General features: G+C 50.4%; 1 protein-coding gene across 1 annotated transcript in view; it reads left to right on the top strand.

Annotated features, from left to right (window-relative positions):
- The first annotated feature begins 2,543 nt into the window (after positions 1 to 2,543).
- The window catches only part of PPP2CB (protein phosphatase 2 catalytic subunit beta), a 28,981-nt gene continuing 12,699 nt past the window's right edge, over positions 2,544 to 18,825 (top strand). The window contains exon 1 of the mRNA XM_036763107.1: positions 2,544 to 2,715. Within this exon, the coding sequence (XP_036619002.1) occupies positions 2,614 to 2,715 (102 nt within the window). The 5' untranslated portion in view covers positions 2,544 to 2,613. The remainder of the gene's footprint in view (positions 2,716 to 18,825) is intronic.

Here is an 18,825-nt window from a genome sequence, read left to right as displayed (position 1 = left end):
TCCCCTCAGTTTGGTAAAACTTGGAGGCAGCTCGGTGGCGTAGTGACAGTGTGAATCTTGGAGTTGGAAGCAGTTTAAATCTAGCCTCAGACACTTAACTAGTCAGATACTCTAGTCTGGAAAAAAAATCACTTAACCTTTTTCTGGCTCAGTGTGCTCATCTGTCAAAACAGCGTAACTGCACCTACCTCCAGGGTTGTTAGAAGGATCAAGTGAGATAATCCATGGGTAATGTGATTTGTACATCTCAACGTGTGATATAAAGTTAGCTATAGCTTTTCTTCATAACAAATTTGGGGTTTTGAAATCACTAACAATTCCGAGTGTGTATGTGTGTGCATATGTAAGCAAGTATCACTATTACACCACTTGAGAGGTGTCTTTGGGGTGTGAAATACAATGCTGGCTTGTCTGGAACCCACTTTGTTTGTGGGATTTTTCATTTTTACTATTATATTTTGAACTGCCCGGCAGAAAATAGGTCAACTCCTCTGAATAACTACTAATTCAGCAGTGAGGGCACAAATTCTCTGGCTGGCTTTGTGTTTGCTTTGTTTTGTTTAAATATCTAAAACTAGTGTTCTAAAGGTATAAGCGAGAGTACCCGCTTTTAGAGTGTGTGTGTGTGTGTGTGTGTGTGTGTGCACATTTTGCTGCTATTTACTCCAATGCACACATCGAGAGAACCTCCTACTGATCAAAGGACCTGGATGAGTTTCCCTACGCCTGAGCTCTAGCAGAAAAACTGTGAAGCATGTGAGGACTATGTGACTATGCGAGGAATTTGATATATAAATTCCAACTCTCCCTACCCTTCGCCCTTTCTAAAAAAAAAAAAAAAAAAAAAAAAAAAAAGCAGTGGGGAGGAAAAGCAAGGACATAGAAAGCTTGACAAGACTAAGGTGTCCGTGGTCTCCCTACATGGCTCCTTCTAACTCTTCCCAGGTCCGTGGTACTGCTGGAGTCAGTTGATTCTAGAGTCCACCAACTCCCACCAGCTCCCACCAATGAGTCTTTCGCCACGTCAAACCTTCACTGTAATTCTCTTTGTAACGCTGAATTCAAAGCAAAGACGTTTGATGAAATGAAGTCAGCCTGCTAAAGGAGGGGACTGCATCAGAAGCCGACCCACCCGGTCCCCTGCAGAGCTCAGGCTCACAGCCCAGTGGCAGGTACCTTGGACAGCGCGCGGTCACGTGGCAGCCTCCAGGCAGGGGCCTGGAGTCCGTGGGTACAGTCAGGGGTTCTTTGTGCTAGGATGGGGGAAACTTGGCCATTCATTCATTTTCCTCGCGCTGCAATTGGGCATTTTGTGTGGCCGCGGGGTTCTAGGGCGTTCCAGGCTGGTCAGACTGGGGATACCGAGTCACCAACAAGGGCCAATGCCCGGCCAAGCCCCGGAAAGACAAACTTGGGCAGGAGGAAAGGGAGCACCTGCCCTCCGGGAGCTTCCACTCTAAGGAGGAGGCGCCTGGCCCGCGAGGTCCGGGCGGCAGGGAGGCCTTCGGGGCGTGCACTTGGGCCCGCCGAGCAGCAGCATGCAGTTAGGCGCTCGCCCGGAGCCCATCGTGCCGGCCGCTGCACGAGCCCCGACGGCCCATGGCCGGCCTTCCCTCTCTCTGGCCCTCTGGACCCCCCGCCCCAGCAGCAGGTGGCTGTGACTTATGTTTATTGCGGAGGGGGCGGGGGGGGGGGGGCAGAGAGAAGGGTACAGGTCCTTGGACCCGGACTGGTTCTGGAGAACCAAAACCACGGTAATCAGCTTGCTCCTCCTCACTTCGCAGCAGAGGACACCGAGGCTCGCCCGCAACAGAAGGGCCGGGGGCGGGGCTCGTGAAGGGCCTCACCTCCTCCAGGCCTGGCGGCGGCGCTGTGACGCCCGCCCGGGAGAAGTCTGTTTATCGTTCCGAGAGGGACACGCAGCGGCGTGCGAGGTCACGTAGAGGCGCAAGGGGCGGGTCACGCGTGACGCAAGGGGTCAGAGCTTCAGAGGGAGGGGCGGTGCCGCCTCCTACTCTTCCTGCCCCCTCTTCCTCCCGGCCACGCGGTGGTGCTGTGGCGCGGCGGCACCGCCTCCTGCCCCTCCTCCCCCGCCCCGCTCGCGCACCGGGCCGCACCCTCCCCCCCCCCCCAGCTCCTTCCGGCGGAAGTGCCCCGCGGTGACGGGCCCCGACGGGCAGGGAGTGTGAGGAGGGCTGCGGGCGAGGGCGGAGTCGGCCCGGGGGGCGGGGGGGGGGGGGGCGCAGCAGGGAGGCAGGAAGGAGGGTCGGCGGCGCGGCAGCGCCCCTCCTCCGGCTCGGCCGGCCCCGCCCGTAGGCCCCAGGGAGCGGCTGTGCGCGCCGCGGAGGGGGCGGGGCGGCGCGCGCAGGAGGGGTTGGTGGCCGGCGGGCGCGCTCCCGCGGCCCCGTGCGCGGCCCCGTCGCCGCGTCTCTCGCTCGGGGACGTCTGCGCGCCCGCGCCGTCCCGGCTCGCTGCCCCCTGAGGGCGGGGCGGGGCTCTACGGCGGGCGGGACCGGCTCCGGGGCGGGGCGGGGGCGGGGCCAGGGCCCGGGCCCGGCGGGTCCAGCACGAGCCCCCTCGGCCGCCGCCGCCGCCGCCGCCGCAGCCGCCATCATGGAGGACAAGGTGTTCACGAAGGAGCTGGACCAGTGGGTGGAGCAGCTGAACGAGTGCAAGCAGCTGAACGAGAACCAAGTGCGCACGCTCTGCGAGAAGGTGCGGCCCGGGCCGGGGGCGGGGGCGGGGGAGACGGCGGCAACCCTCCCCCTCCCCCTCCCCCTCTCCCTCCGCGCGTCCTGGGCCCGGGGGAGCTCCCGCCCCGAGCCCCGCCCCCCGCGCGCGGCTCTCCTCGTGCCGGCCTCAGTTTCCCGGTCCGTCGGCGGGGTCCTGAGCGCCCGGGCCGGAGGGGCGCGGCGGGCCCTGCTCCTCATTCTCTCTCCCTTCTGCGGATCTCCAAACGCCCGAGGAGGGGCCGCCCCCCAGCCCGCCGGAGCGGGAGCGGGAGGGGGGTGGGGGATGAGGTGGGAGGACGTTGTCGGAGGACCGGGCGGACCTGGAGCGCTCCCGGAACGCTGCGTGCCGTGCCCGGTGCCGTCCGTGCCTCCTCCCCCTCCTCCCGGCCCTGATGCCCGGGGCCCGGCCCAGCCAAGCGGGCGGATCGGCTCCAGGAGGGCGGGGCGGGGGTCTTGGTAGTGCGAGTGTGTGGGGGCCGCTTTGTGAACATCCCCAGAATTCCCCCCGCACCCCTGGGCCTCGCGGATAGAGAATTGGGGGAGACAGCCGGTCCGAGGGTCTGGACCTGGCACGGCATGCGCGGGGGGCCGAGGAGCGTTGGGCCCGACCCAGCCCCTCCCCCCCGTGTGGGAGAGGCCGCCCCAGGGATGGGGAGTCAGGAGGTGGGGGTCTTCAGGACGAGGGATAACGGCCAGTTGGGCCAGAGCACGCGCACGGCTGCAAAGGCCGCCCAGGCTCTCCGTCCTGTGCTCTGACCACTGACCTCCCTGGCCTCCTAGAAATCCCAGCTCGCTGGAAGGACGAAGGACTGCCTGTAGTGAAATCCCCAACCCCTCGTAGTTCCAGCGCCGTTTCCTGTCTGTCCGTGTAGATACTTGCTGCATGCGGTCTCCCCCATCCCCGGTAGATTCGACGTCCCTTGAGGGCAGACCTGGCGCCTAGCGGGCCCTTCATAGACGTTTGCTGAATGAATGAAGTGGCTGGGATACCGAGATCCGGTGTTTGCTTGGGGAGCCTCTGAAGATTTTAGTTAGCCTGGGGACGGGAACCAGAGCTCCTTGAGGAAGGGTCCCTTTGCAGCCACAAGAGCGCCTGGTGTCTGGGGACCGTCGGGTTTATTCATTAATCTGGGAAAGACCCGCCAGTAGGAGGAGAGGCAGGGGCAGGTTTGGGGGGAGAAGGTGAGTTTGGCTTTAGACACATGGGTGACATGTGCAAACTTTCTTAAAGATTTGAAGGTCCAGCTAGTCCTGCCTTTGCAGCTTGGTTAGCGGCCAGAGAGGCAGCCCTGGCACCAGGACAAGCTGGGCTCAGTTCTCATCTTTGGCTCGCCGACTCAGTGACCTTTCCTGACCTTTCCTGCCCCTTCCTGGCGCTCAGGGAGTTGGAGGGACTTTCCTCTATCCCAGCGAAATGCCACATAGAGTGAACTGATAATATGTGTTGGGGTTGGGACCTCGCCAGGGAAGTCGGAGCTCTCAGAACAGGGCCCTTGCTCGGTGCTCACTGTGTCACAGCTGTAATTACCGGCTGGTCTCATTATGTAATAGATCAGACGCTGTATCGCTGGCTCAGTCAGACCTCCCGTCTCACGCCGCTTCTTCACCCTTCTTCCCCTTTCGGCTTCACGTAAGTCCTTCAGCCTGGCGTTTTAGCCAAGTCGAGATCAAGGCCTGACGCCGGCTCCCCCAGCCTCGCTTCACGCGCACATTCACTCGCATCAGTGATGTTAAATGTCTGAGGGTTTCTTTGTGTTGAACCGTATTTTAATGATTTCAGAATTCTGTGACCAATTTTTGCTTGTTTCCCTGAAATTAGTGATATAAAAACAAAAGCCGTCATGTAACAGTTTGTCCACAAAAAATATTTCTTTCCTCCATGTCATAATAGTTAGCTGGTCTTTTACCCTTAAATGTACATGGTCAGTTGAGACAAAGAGCTCCGAGACCGTTCTCCCGCTGCTGATCACCCCTGGGGTGGCCGGCGGCGGACGCAATATCTGCTGAGCTTTTGGGCCGGATTGTGTGACCGTGGCCCCCTGGTAGCCTTCTAGGCCTCTTCCTCGGTGATGCCAGCGGCAGGCAGGCTCTATCTCATAATCTGAGAAGCTCTCAGCTCCCGTGGCTCACCTGGGACCGTGCCGGCGGTGGCAGCATCGCTAGCTCTCGGGAGGTTTGGGCCGGACCGGAATGACAGTCAGTCTGCCCTTCGGGCCGGCGCTGGGAGCAAGGGTGCAGCCAGCCTGTCAGCCATCCCTGATTTGGCCTGGATGGTTCAGGAGGATGGCCTGCGGGTATCACTAGAGGCAGCCCATCCATTGGTGGATCGTTGGTTCTCCTGTCACCAGCCATCTTTGACAGGATGATCTGACATGTCTTAATTTGACAGAATTAATATTCCTTTGAGGCCTGCTTGCTCTGAACTTCTAGTGCATTTCCACAGACTTTCTTCAGCTGTCACAGGGCCTGGGGCAGACATCCTCTTCCTCCCCCGCCCCCACCCCCATCGGGTTTTAGAACACGACTAGTCACGTGGCCGGTTGGTAACGTCCCAGTTCCACCAGTCTTGTGGCAGACATCTTGGAGAGGTCAACCAGGTGCTTGTCACTTGGACAAGCTGCTGACAAGATGTAGTCCAGAGCAGAGATGTGCCTTTGGCACTGTCATCCTTCGGGATGTCTTCCCCTCCTTTGAATGAGGCTGTTTGAGCTTGAGGCAAACGTGTTGTCCCAGTTCCAACCTGAGCCTGCTGACTTCCTTGACTTTCTTCCTGTAACTCCTAGTCTGTTTTGTTGACACCAACAATCACTTGTTTTACACCCAGGGTGTAGACCTGGAGGGTAAGCTCGGAATCTACACCTTCTTTGAGATACAACTCAACAGCCATGACACAGTCCGGCACAGTCAGTGGAGATGGGCCTGCAGTCATGGTCTTGATAAAGTCCCAGCGTCTTGGGGCATTAATGGGATTCTTCTTCTTGCCAGTTCTGTTCAGGTTTAGCGATGGCTTTCACCTCCTCGTGTTCTGGCCACAAACTCATTGTTAAATGTAAAGCAGAGATCGATAAACCGTGTCCTTTGACCTAGGCATGCCGCTACCGGGCCCATCTGTACCAAAAAGAAATCGGAGAAACGGAAAAAGGGCTCACGTGTACAAAATGGACATGTATCCATGTCCTTAGACTTGTACGTGTAGATGGAGAGACAGAAGGCTGTAGCAAAGAACTAGAAACTAAAGGGGTGCCCATCAGTTGGGAAATAGCAGAACAAAATACCTATGAGTGGAATAGAATGACCAAAAGGACCCGAAGACTCGTATAAACTCACGCCAACTGAAGTGAGCAAAACCAGGAGAACATTTTATCCAGTAGCAGCTGCCTTGTGAAGAGACTGACTGTGATTCCCGAGATGTGATGAGAAAGCGTGTGGCTGCGATAGAGGTGACGGATCCACGAGCCACAGTGACACAGACATTGTTGGGCGTGGCCATTGTGGGGATGTTTGCTTTTGATCCTCCCTGCTTTGCGCTCTCACGCTCTCTCTCTCTCTCTCTCTTCCCCTCTCTCTCCCCCTCCCTCCCCACCCCTGTCTGTCTGTGTCTGTCTGTCTCCCTCCCTCCCTCCCTCTCCAAATAAAATTTACTTTTTCAATCAGCAAAAATCTGCTTTCCCTCCCCCATTAAGAAGGAAAGAAAAACAAAACCTCCGTTATAAATATGTGAAATCAAGCAAAGCAAATTTCCATATTGGCCACGTTTAAAAAACTGTGTGTGTGTCATTCTGCACTCTGATAGACTTTACCTCTCTCAGGACATGGGCCGCCAGTTTTATTATTAACCTTCTGGAATTGTGCTTGAACATTCTAGCGATCAGAGTTCCTAAGCCTTTCAAAGTTCTATTTGCCATGCGGTTATCCCATTAATTGTTCTCTTGGTTCTGTTCACTTTATTCTCCACCAGTTCATACAAGTTTTCCCAGGTCTCTCTGAAACCATCCACTCCATTTCTTTACAGCGCAGTAGTATCTGGCACAGTTTTATACCACAGCCTGTTCAAAAGCTCCCCAGTAATGGGCATCCCCTCAGATTCCCAGGCTTTGCCACATCAAAAGAATTGCCATTAAATATTCTTTGTTCATCTTTAGCTTAAGTTGCTCAGGCCTGATCACTTCCTTCATCTGGCCTCCCTTTAATTCCCCTTTTCCCCTTTCCTCTTCCCACTTGTTTACCTTCGGAGTGCAGTGTTTCTGTACTCACTTGTGTGTTGAAAGGCAGGTTTGGGTGCCCCTCCTCCTTGCCTCACACACCCCAGTCATGGAAGAGCATTTTCTCCGACCTTCCTTTTCCTTCTCCCCATGGTACGTGACTCCTCTTTCCTTCTACTTTTAAGATCACCAAGACACAAGTGAGCCACTCTGAGGTGACCTCTGATGATGTCAGGGCTCATAGTCAGACTTAGGCACTCTACCCTCGTGCAGTCCCTTAGAATTGTTTGTGCGTGTTGACCTTTCTCTTCCCTCCTGTGTAGGAACTTGAGAGTTTCTATTCGAGGCTGGTCTTTTCATCAGGAGTTCATTCAAGGTCCCTTTTCCCCCTGTAGGATCATACTTGCTTATTCATGGCTGTAAGCTTATATTAGGAAGGCAGAATTTATGATTTCAAAGAGAATCTCATATGTGCCTAAAAGGTCCGGAACCGCAGGATATAAGGAATTCTCTAGGCAGAAGGCAGGAGAACTAAAGCATGTATTTACACTCCACAGTAACAAGCCCACAAACCAGCGTCCCCATTTTGATATTTTCATCAAAAGCTTCCAGGCCCAATAAGTCCGCCTTACAAGGGTAACCAGGAGGCCACAGAAAAGCGAGATGGTGTAAGGCAAAATCGTATACATGCTTCCCCTCTACGGTAAGAAGATTACCCACTAGCCTCTAGTCAGCTCTGCTACCGGCAGCTCAGCTTCGGCTGTAGGCGTCTCTGGCTCCAACCGGAAAAGGAAAGGAGGGTCTTCAAGCTGTCCTCTTCCCTCTTATAGAGTTTTTGACATCATCAAGCGCCGCCTGAATGACCAGGGCCGATTGGTTCTTGACTTGGCCCCTCCCCCTAGCGTAGACCACGTTAACACACCTCCCTCAGCCAGCCCCACGACTCATCACGCAGAAAGCTCTCCGATCCCTGGCATGGTCGCTGGGCCTCCTGCCCCGGAAGAGCAAGCCCCAGCGTCCAGGGAAGCTCAACGAGGCGAGCTCAGTCATTCAAAGAAAACAAAGTCCATTCTGGCTACAAAGCTCACGTTCATCACCTCCGGAATACCACATCCCAAGCTCCCTGCTCCTACTTTGGCAGCTCCTCGATTGTGCCTCATTGACTTTGACGTCTTTCTTTGGTTAGAGTACTTTTTCTTTGCGGTGAAAGCTCTAGATTTTGGCTACAAAGTTTTCTTTTTGAGGTTTCTTTCAGAAGGTGACTAGTGGATTCTTCCTCTTTTTACTTTGTCCTGTGACTCTAAGAGATCTGGGCAGTTTGCTTTTTTTTTTTCTCTTTAAAAAAATTTCTATATTTTTAAACAGCAGAAATCAACCTTCTCTCCCTCCCCCCATGGAAAATGAAATAAAAACAAAACTTGTGTTAGGAAAACAAATTTCCATATTGACCATGGCCCCAAAACATTTTTCCTTCTTATTCTGTTCTCTGAGCCCTTGGGCAGCCTGCTATTGAGAGTCCTAAGTCTTTCCAAACTGTTTGTCTCTACCACATTGTTGTGTGGAATGGCCATACCCCCTCTTTTGTGCCTACACATCTTTCCCTCTTACTGTGCCAACCTGGGCTAGCAAAATGATTCGCTGTGACTTTTTTTTTTTTAATTTCTCCATTAGGATTCAGTCTGATGTGGTTCTTAGATGTGTTTGGAGTAATGGGGATGAGAGCTTGGTGTACTGCCTGCCACTTCACCATCTGGGCTTTGCTGTCTATCCAGATTTTTTTTTTTTAACAAGGATTTTCTTTTTCTTTTTTCTTAAATGAGGGCAAGGGTGGGAGTATCAGGGAGGTTTGGGGTAGGCTAGCTCCCCCCAAAAAACAAAGAAAAGAGGGTCACTAAAGCATTTTTAAAATGTACAGAAGATAACAAAAGGCTTATGGTACAGTAAGAACTATAATAACCAAGAGATGTGTGAAATATACATGTTGAATTATATATTTTAAAAGAAAATCAAGTTATACTTCGTAGAGAGTCATAGTTTCAGGTACAGTTCTCTCGTGTATTTCAAACTGCCTGTTTTATTTGGTATTTGAAGTTCAGAATTTTAAAAAACACACATTAAAAAATAAATATTAAATAGCCCTAGACCAAGGACAGATCCCTAAGGCATTGACCTTGACCTTCGAATGGCTCCTTTGGAGAGCTGGTCATTCAAATTTAACTCTTGTCACCTAGCCCACATCTCTTCTTGATCCTGTCTGTGAGGACAGTATGAGAGAATTTTGTTAAATGCTCTGCAGGAATCCAGGTGAGCTCTATTGGAGCTGAACATCTCCCTCTTTGCCCCTGTAATAACCCTGTCCAACAAGAGGGAAAGGTTAGTCTGGTATGGCCTACTTAGGCAGCCTCTTGAGGTTTCTTTCAGAAGGTGACTAGTGGATTCTTCACTATTCTTTCCTCTTCTAGGTCCATTCCCTTAAAACACGTGCTTAAATTTTGCCAGAAATTTAAGTTAAGCTTATTGGTACAGAATTATACAAGGCTTTCAGTTGTCATGAGCATAGACAGCAAGCAACTGGATAATACGTTAGGTAACTACAGGGTCTGGGTGTCCAGCCTAGACTTTTCATTGAAAATCTGAAGCCGCTCTTTGCAGTTCTGTAGCAGCTGAGACAGCCAGTCCATAAAGGCTTTGACCTACTGTAGTGAGTGACTGCGCCCAAGAGGATGTGAATCAGTGACAATCGGAGACACGTCTAAGAGGGCTCCCCTCTGTTCTGAACCATAGCTAATCTTTACCCTCTGCCAGGCCAGTCATCTCAGCTCTGAGCACTAGTTTTTGATGGCAGCCCTGTCATAGGAGAGCACTTGGCCCTCAGTTTGTTTTCAACAAGCCCTATTGAAATTAAATCAATGGTTAACCTCATCTTGAGGGGAGAGGGGGTTCTTTTCTCAAGCTCTAGATGAGTGTGGCTGGGGTGGAAGTCGTATTATTCTGATTAACACTTGAAGAAATGTGGTGTCACTTTGAGAGAGGATTGAATTTTTCCAAGGCCACTTTTGGAACATATATAGAAACTACTTATTAATCAGCCGGTGACTCATCCCCAATATCTGCTCTATTGTCAGATCTTGTCATTCCTGCCTTCACAACATGCCATGTATGCCTCTTCCTCTCCACTCACAACATAGCCACCCGCTTAATATGGGGCCTTGCCACTTCTGCCCTGGATACCCACACTGGCCTCCTCCTGGGCCTGTCTGGCCCATGCCCATCCTCCAGTCAGCTCAAAGTGATTTTCCAAAGCCCACGTCTCACCATGTCAACTCCCCTGCTCACTTAACTCCTGTGGTTCCTTCTTACCACCAGGATCAAATGAAAATCCTCTGTGTGACCTTCGAAGCCCGTCGACTCACATGTTACTTCCCTCGATGATGGGCTCTTGACCGGCTTTGATGAACAGCGGGTTGTTTGTCCTTCACACACAACGTTCTATCCCGGCCTGGAATGTTCTTCCTTTCCCCCCTCCCCCCAGCTTTCTGGGTTTCCTTCAAGAGTCAGCTCATGCTCTCCCACCTTTCCGATGCCTTCCCCACTCAGATCACCTCCCATTGGCACTCTGTGTGTCTTATATGTACATAATTCTTTGTCTTTCAATGGGAGCTCCTTGAGGGCAAGGACCATGTTTTTATCTTTCTTTGTACCTAATGGTGCTTGTTGACTGACCAAACTGGTTCCTGAGCTTTCCTTTTGTCTGTCTCTTGCTCCCTTTCCATTTCCTCCTTTCTTGGATCTGTTAGTCTAAGATTAGCAGGAGCCACTGCTCTTGGAAAGGGCTTGGGAAGATTTCCATGTCAGGTTTGGTTTGTGTTGGTGGCGGGTTGTTTCTGATTTTTTTGTGGGAAGTGAAACCTATTGCAGGCAGTGGTGGCAGATGTTTTGGGCTTCTATTGCAAAGGCAGGGCAAATAAGAAGTTTGCCAATGTTGGCGGAATGTTTTTTTCTCTCTTTTAATTAATTAATTGATTGATTTTAGTTTACAACACTCAGTTCCACAAGTTTCTGAGTTCCAGATTTTCTCCCACCCCCCCACCCAAGACGGCATGGAATCTGATGCGGGTTCTACATATACCTTTGTTATACCAGAAGCGACTGAGACATGCCACAGAGTATAAGTTTTGAATGGAGAAGTTTATTAGCCGGCGGTCATTCGGGGAAAGTTTACATATGTTACTTTGCAGACTCAGCAAGCCTGTGTTATTTCACTTTTTATGAACCTCCTGAATAGATTGTAAATACAACATATCAGATAGCTGACAAAGTGTCAATTGGAATTACAACCCAGGATCTCTGTGTCCAGTTTGCCATACATCCCACAACATGACTCATGAGATAAGAGCTAGGAACAGTCACATAATTCACAAGAATATCTGGGGCTGAGGCTTTCATCCTTCAAGGCCATAGGCAGACTGAGGGATGCTCCAGCTGGCCCACTCAGTTAGTTAAAGGAAGATCGTTAGGCTTTCCTGGTAGTTAGCTTACGTTCCTTGGAAATGTCTTAGGGGCCCAGGACACTCTCAATTACCTGCCAAACGGCAGGACTGGGGTTTGCAGTTAGGGGCTGGGGGCAGGGTTTTTCTAGCAATAGCTGGCCACTCGGGTATCACACCTTCACATTGAACTTCTTTCCCCAGTGATCAGATTGTAAAGAAGAATTAGAACCAATGAGATGAACCATGAGAAAGATGCGACAAAACCAAAATAAAATGAAAGAGAGAGAGCAAACAGTTTGCCTCCATCAGCATTCAGACTCCGTAATTCTTTCTCTGGACATGCAGAGCTCTTCCATCCTGAGTCCTTTGGAGCCGTCTCTGAACCTTGCATTACTGAGAAGAGCTGAGTCTATCGGAGTCAGTCCTCACAGAGGCAGCATGTCTGCGGCTGTGTGCAGTGTTCCCTTCGCTCCACAGCAGATCGTAGAAAACTCTCCAGGTTCTTAGGAAGGCCATCTGCTCCTCCTTTCTTAGAGCACAATAGTTGAATTTTTTTAATTGAATTAAGTGCCTACTATGTGGTAGGTGCTAGGATCACAAAGTTTAAACAAAATTAAAAAATTAAAAACCAAGACCAGTTCCTGTCTTCGAGGAGCCTCTGTTCTGCTGGGTTGCTACAATATGTCCATATTCACATCTAGTATTGGGAGGATTTTGAGGGGGAGAGCCCAGTGTTGGGGGGCAGGGTTTGGAGGAGCTGGAACTTGAGCTGGGCAGAAACTCAATCATTTGGTGGGGTCCACAGGGAACCAAGTCTATGAAAGGGAGGAGGACGGAACAAGGTTTGACCCCAAGGTGGAAAGGAGCCGGATCATGGAGGGCCTGGAATGCCTGGCTGGGGAGCTTGTGATGTGTTCTAGAGGCACTGGTGAGCCGAGAATGTGGGGCAAGGGAGCGACTTGTACCTTGGCCTTGCTTAGACTGTGGATAAAAGATTGAAGAGGGGAGGTGGGCAGCAGGCAGGCACATGGAGAAAAGGCGAGGGGAAGGGCCTGGAGGCAAGTGATGTGGTAGCAGGTATCAGCAAAAGGACTCCAGGCATCTCCTGTGACATTGAGGGAGACCCATTGTGTTGCCTTGGGTCGATGTTCTTTTTCTACACTCAGAATAATATTGTCCTTTTGCTGCAGAGGCGGAGTCATGTTTGTGGCATATCAGCTGGTCCTTGATTTTAGTGATATCTGTGTTTTTATGTTGACTTGTGTGAGTCTGTCTTGAAAGCATTGCAGCTTGGGAATAAAGTGGTATTTCTTTAAGAATTGCTCATGTGTAGAAGTTGAAAGTTTCCTGTTTTTATGTTGTAAAATCATGGGACTTGTAAGCTGCAAAGGGAGCCACAAGGTCTTGTGTTCATCCTTCCCACTGCCCCTCTGAGCTCCAGAATTCTGTGGCTGTTCGTCTTCCCGCAGCCACAACGGTGGACCCCAGGTCACCTGACCCCCTTTCCTTCGTGCTGCTGTCGTGCTCCCTTTCCCACTAGTCTTCACAGTCATGCTTTTTGGAAAGACCTGTTGTTTGTACTCACTCAAGCTGTGTGATAGAGGAGGGAAGAGAATGGCATGAAATTGTCCGGGCATTCTCTTCCAGTGGCTTAGGATAGGTTTGCAATTCATCTTTCCCAAAAGAGTAAAGATGAAGAAGTTGTGGCTGGCCACCTGTCTGGGAACTGAAGGACTTTGTCCACGACTTCCTTTTCTCCTAGAGAGGGGGCCTTGGACTTGAGGCTGTTACCCTGTCCTGGGTGAGCACCGATAGGCCCCTGGCACAGCCTTCACTGAGGGCAGGAGCCCTGCAGGCTGGCTCCCAGGAGTGGCCTTGACTTGATCCTCTTGCTTAAGCTTTCACTCTACTTTCTTCATTCCAGCTCATTTCCAGGGTCCTCCTAGACAGCCTTACAGTTGGAGGTGATGACAGGCAGCTTCCTTTAGGGGCAGGCGAACATGTGCTAGATTCTGGATCCCAGGATCTGACTTCCTTTCTGCCTTTGGAGAAGTCATTTCTGGACTGAAGAATGAAGGCATTGGGGCCTGGATGACTGGCCGAGGGTCTCTGCCACTTTATGCCATTCATTCCATGATTCCTGGGGCAGGATAGCTTCTCCATATTCCTCTGCTCACTCTAAACCTCTTCTCTAAGGTCTGGGTCCCCCTCAAGAGGAACCCTTAGCTAGGGTTCAGCTTGTATTCAAGGTAGAATAAATCAAGAGAGTGATGATAAAGAACTTGGAACCAGCCCTATAGAAATATGGGTTAATCTCAACCACTCTCACAGTCACCACCTTTTTCTCATGTGTTACTTGTAGAAGTCTCCACTCGTTTCCCTGCTTTTAGCCTCCCCTCTTCCCTTCCAGTCCAGACTTGAGTAAGTGCTCTGACTTCTAGGGCCTGTAGTTTCTTCGTCTGTAAGACAAGCAGGATGGGCCTTGATTTCGCAGGGCTCTTCCAGCTCCAGTAATGTAGCATGCCTCCCATGTTCTTCAAATGGAGATCCAAGGTCCTAGAGACTGATTTGTGAGATTTGGAGCTGGAAGGGGTCAGTCCCCTCCTTTCTTAGATGAGGAAGCTGAGATTCCGAAACAAATCGATTGCCCAGATCTCACAGCTCCTGCGTGCCAAGGTGGAATCCAAGCTGCCTTCTGCCTCTCGCCCAGTAACTCCAGCCTGCTCCTCTGGGTAAAGCACACAGCATTGCCAGGCCTGCCCAAGAAAGAGTCCGGAGGGTACAGAGAAGTGAGGGTATTTCAGCAGCTTGGTTTTTGACCTTCATAAGAATAGCTTTAGCACTCACGTGTCCATCATTGTGTCGCCTGGGAGTGCTGGATACAAATGTGAATGATTCTTTTCAGGAAACCTCTCAAGCTTCACTTTGTTTCAGTGGGTCACTATGCCCAGAGACACCGGACCTTTACTGCACAGTAACTGTAGCGTTGCCTGCCCGTTCTGGCTGAGAGCTCTTGAAAGATACTTAGGCGCCCTTTGGACTGTGCGTTTGCCTGGGCGTGAGGGGGGCAGGCTGGTATGTGGAGTCCAGTCCAGGCGGTCACGGCCTCTGGTGACTTGGGCTGAGTTGTCTGACCTTTCGGGCCTCAGTTTTCTCGTCAGCAGAATGGGAGACTTAATTGGATTTTTTTTGACTTGGCCCAGACTTAGGATTTCACTGCTGTGGGGACCTCCAAGGAAGGAAAGGATTGATTTGCAATGTTTAGTCTCTGGGTGGTGCCGGGGGCATCCAGACAAATGTGCTTAGTCTTGGAAGAATGTTAAGAGTTGGAAGGAACCTCAGTAGACTTATCTTGAGAAAGGAATCCCAGCTGAAACACACCTGACCTAGATAGTCCTCCAGCTTGGAGACCTCCCACAAAGGAGGCAGCCCCTTCCATTCTGGGATGGGTCTGTCCTATCCAGCCTACATCTGTGACCCTCCAGCCCTTCTGATATGTGAATGCAGCTATCTTGTTCTCTGTACTTCTCCAGGCTAAACATATTGAGTTCATTCAGCTGACCCTCATGACATTGGCCTTCCTGTGGAGGCTCTCTGGCTAATCCGTGCCTTTGCCCAGCGCATTCCTCCCTTTGGGAAGTGTGACCTTGGCAGAAGCCACTGAACCTTCAGTTTCTCTTCTGGTCTCTTACTTCCCAGTATGGACTCAGAGTGAGCCGGCAGTTCAATAAGCCCCCCAGATCTCTTCCAAAGACCCTGTTGTTTTATCATACCCACCCACCCCATCTTGTACCAACCAAGTCTGATAAGGCTGTATATTCATCCCTACTGAATTTCACCTGCCTGAATTTAGCCAATTTTCCATCCTCCCAGTGGCTTCAGGATAACTTTCAGATTGCCTCAGCTTGCCGTTTTAACAATCCAGCTAGCAGCTCCTGCGGGGGCGTAAGATCCCCCCACAGCCGGCACCCAGGAGGCTGCCGGGAAAGCACAGGTTCTTTTTATCTGCTTAAACAAGGAAAGCACGGTGAAGGGGTTGACCAGCTTACTTTAATCCAGCATTCAGTTAGCATACAGACAACATTCATTTAGTTCAGGGGAAAACGCCAGCATTCAGTTAGCATTCACTTAATTCAGGGGAGCAAAGAGACAAGCATCAAGAGACAGACCAAATACAGATTCATTCACTTACTTCAGGGGAAAAAGCCAGCACCCTGAGGTTCAGAACATTCATTTAGTTCAGGGGAAACAAACCAGCACCCCGAACTTCAAAACCAAAATACAAACAAATTACAAATATCAACAGACAGACCCAATGCAATTCATAGTTACCAACATCTGGGCTCGGCCCGAGAGCAAGGGCTGGCCCAGAGTCACGCTTGCCACTGCTCCCACGCCAACCAGAGAAGGAAAGAGAGTGCTCTTCAAGCTGTCCTCTCCCCTCTTATAGAGTTTTTGACATCATCAAGCACCGCCTGAATGACCAGGGCCGATTGGTTCTTGAGTTGGCCCCTTCCCCTAGGTTAACACCCAATAGGGCGTGGCTCTGGAGTCAACACCTCCCCTCGGCCAGCCCCATGACTCATCACACAGGAAGTTCTCTGTTCCCAGGCATGGTCGCTGGGCTTCCTGCCCCCGGAAGAGAAGCCCCAGCAAACAGCGAGGCTCAGTGAGGTAAGCTGAGTCACTCAAAGAAAACAAAGGCCATTCTGGCCACACTTGCCCTCCTGATCCCTGCAGTCACCATTAAATGGTACGTGGGACCCGCCAAGGACAAGCTGCCATGGGACCCTTATTCCATTCTAGGGATGCAGAGCCAGTGGCTCAGCCCGCTCTTCATCAGGCCACCCTGCCTAAATGCAGGGTTTGCGGAACACTTGGTACACATTATTTCATTTATTCCTCAGAACCAAGCATGTCACTGGCCACATGGTTCAGACAAAGAGGCAGTAGGTGGAGAGCCTGCTGTTTGCTGCTGAGCTGCTGGAGGCTCCATGGAAGAAGTGTTCTGGATGCTGTTGCTGCTCCATAGAGCCTTCCCTTTGTGATCAGGAAATCAATTAAATGAAACAGAAGGTGACTGTCAGTGCCTGCAGTGTTCTATACCTGAGCTCACCACCTCCCTGTCTACCAGGAGCAGGGGCATCTGTCTTGTTCTTGCCCCTTTAGCAAGCATTTATGCGGTGCCTGCTGAGAGCAAAGGGGCCTCGAGAGAAAGCTGGGGGGAGACAAATGCCTTGTCCGAGAGAAGCCTGCATTCTGTCAGGGGAAGGAAGCTGAACATACGCACGGATCACTATGTACAAAATATATACAATGTCAATATGAAATCATTTCTGAGCGAGAATGTGGATAACCAGGAGAACTAAGAAGGGCCTGGCGCCAGGGGAGGGAGCTGGCAGAGTTGTCCAGCGTCTTTGTTTTTCTGGAGCCCAGATTGGGCCTTGCTTTCAGTCTGAATTCTGATGTCTCTTAGCGTGGTTTTTATTTACATCTTGTTCTCTCAGTAAGCTTCCTTCAGCATCTTAAGATTACATTTTAAAAGAAAAAGAGGGAATGTTTTCCTTCTCTGGCAAATTCTCCTGTGTAACTTTCCTGAATGCTGTTGAGATCATGTGATAGTTACATTGGCAGATTTCCTGACTTGAGGGAAATAGAGAAATAGATTTTAATTTCTCCAGGGCATATTGTTTTATTTTGGGCTTTTAAGTGACCTGGGTTGACTTAGACTGGAATAGAAATGCAAATGTATAGAGTTCCTTATTTGACAATTTTGTGTTTGAAACCGTATCTCAAAGTGAATAAAAATAAGTTGTCGAAAAGTAGATGTTTTTGTGAACTTGTCTGAGTTTCATAGAAGAAAACCTCAGGTAACATAGAATCTTAGAGGTCATCTAGTCCTGAAGTTTCTTAACCAGGGGACCTGAGAATTTTTTTTTAAAGATTTTGATAACTGAATTTCAATTTAATTTCTTTCCTTTGTAATCCCGTGTATTTTATTTTCTGATCTTAAACATTGTGAGAAGAAGCCTATAGGCTTCATGACATTGCCAGAGGAGTCCATGATGCAGAAAGCCTGACTAAAAACCCCCGATCTGATCCAAGCCCCTTGTTTTTCCGGTGGGGCAATGAGGCACTTCTACTCAGAGACTTGGTGGCAGAGCTGGGATTCAAAGCCAGGTCCCTCATTCCAGATACAGTCCATGACTGAAGGCAGGGAATGAGCTTCTCTGGATAGGTGAGGGGATAGTATGCCTTTACACAGAAAACTTTATTTATTTGAACAACTTTGGCTAGAAGTCTTCAAAATTCCGTTTCATGAATGTGTGTGTTCAGTCATTTCAGTTGTGTCTGACTCTTCATGACTCCACTTGGGGTTTTCTCAGCAAAGATACTGGAGCAGTTTGCCATTTCCTTCTTCAGATCGTTTTCCAAATGAGGAAACTGAGGCAAACTGGGTTAAGTGACTTGTCCAGGGTCACACAGCTAATAAGTGCCTGAGGCCAGATTTGAACCCAGGAAGATGGGGCTTCCTGACTCCTGGCCCAGCACTCTGTGCACTATGACGCCACCTAGCGACCCATTACATAAGTGTTAAGTAAAACTGTATTTTAAAAATAAGCAATTATCGTATGTGTGTCTTTTTAAATGTGCTTTTTAAAATAACTCTGGGTCATTGTCATGAGCATTAATTATTGAAAGGTGACGGACCCAAGATGCAGAATTTTGGGATTTGGTCAATGTGACCATTTTTTTGTTTGACTCTTTATTGCAAGGGTTTTCTTTTTTTTTTTTTTCAGTTTGGGGGGTGGGGGGCGGGGAGGTAGGAAGAAAAGGACCTAAATGCTTCTTCATTTAAATCTGCTTGTGCTTTTTGAGTTGGAGTTTCCTTCTGTGCTGCTCCTTCCAGCCACTTTTCCAAGTGAGACTATGTGACCCCCACTGGGACTTAGCCTTCGAATCTGGGAACTTGGGTTCCAATCCCTGTTCTACCACTTACTTGGGGTGTGACATTGGGCAGATTAACCTCCCTCTCTGACCTCAGATCCTTCATTTTTAAATGGGGCAGTTGGACCAGGCACTTCTCTCTCAGAATCTGTGATTCAGCTTCCCTTCCTAGGCCTACCTGCTGTCTCCCCCCACTTCCTTTTCCTACATGTTGGTCTTGGTCTTTTGTTATGGAAGTCTGTTAAGTCCTCGTGACCTTCTGCATAAAAGGAGAGCCCTTAGGTCTCTAAGCTGGGGGCAGGGCCTGCTGAGGGCTCCCTTGTGGGCTTTGTTGGGGGGGGGGTAGTATTCCACTATGGAGGTGTTACTGACTTTGAAGAGATTGTGCATTTAGTTCATCTACTTTGAATTTGTGAAAGGTTACAAAAATTCATTGAATAAAGATGAAAGTTA

Source organism: Trichosurus vulpecula, chromosome 6, assembly GCF_011100635.1.
Source record: "Trichosurus vulpecula isolate mTriVul1 chromosome 6, mTriVul1.pri, whole genome shotgun sequence".
NCBI lineage: Eukaryota > Metazoa > Chordata > Mammalia > Diprotodontia > Phalangeridae > Trichosurus > Trichosurus vulpecula.
The sequence above is the reverse complement of the archived record's forward strand: the minus strand, read 5'-3'. Positions and strand labels throughout refer to the sequence as shown.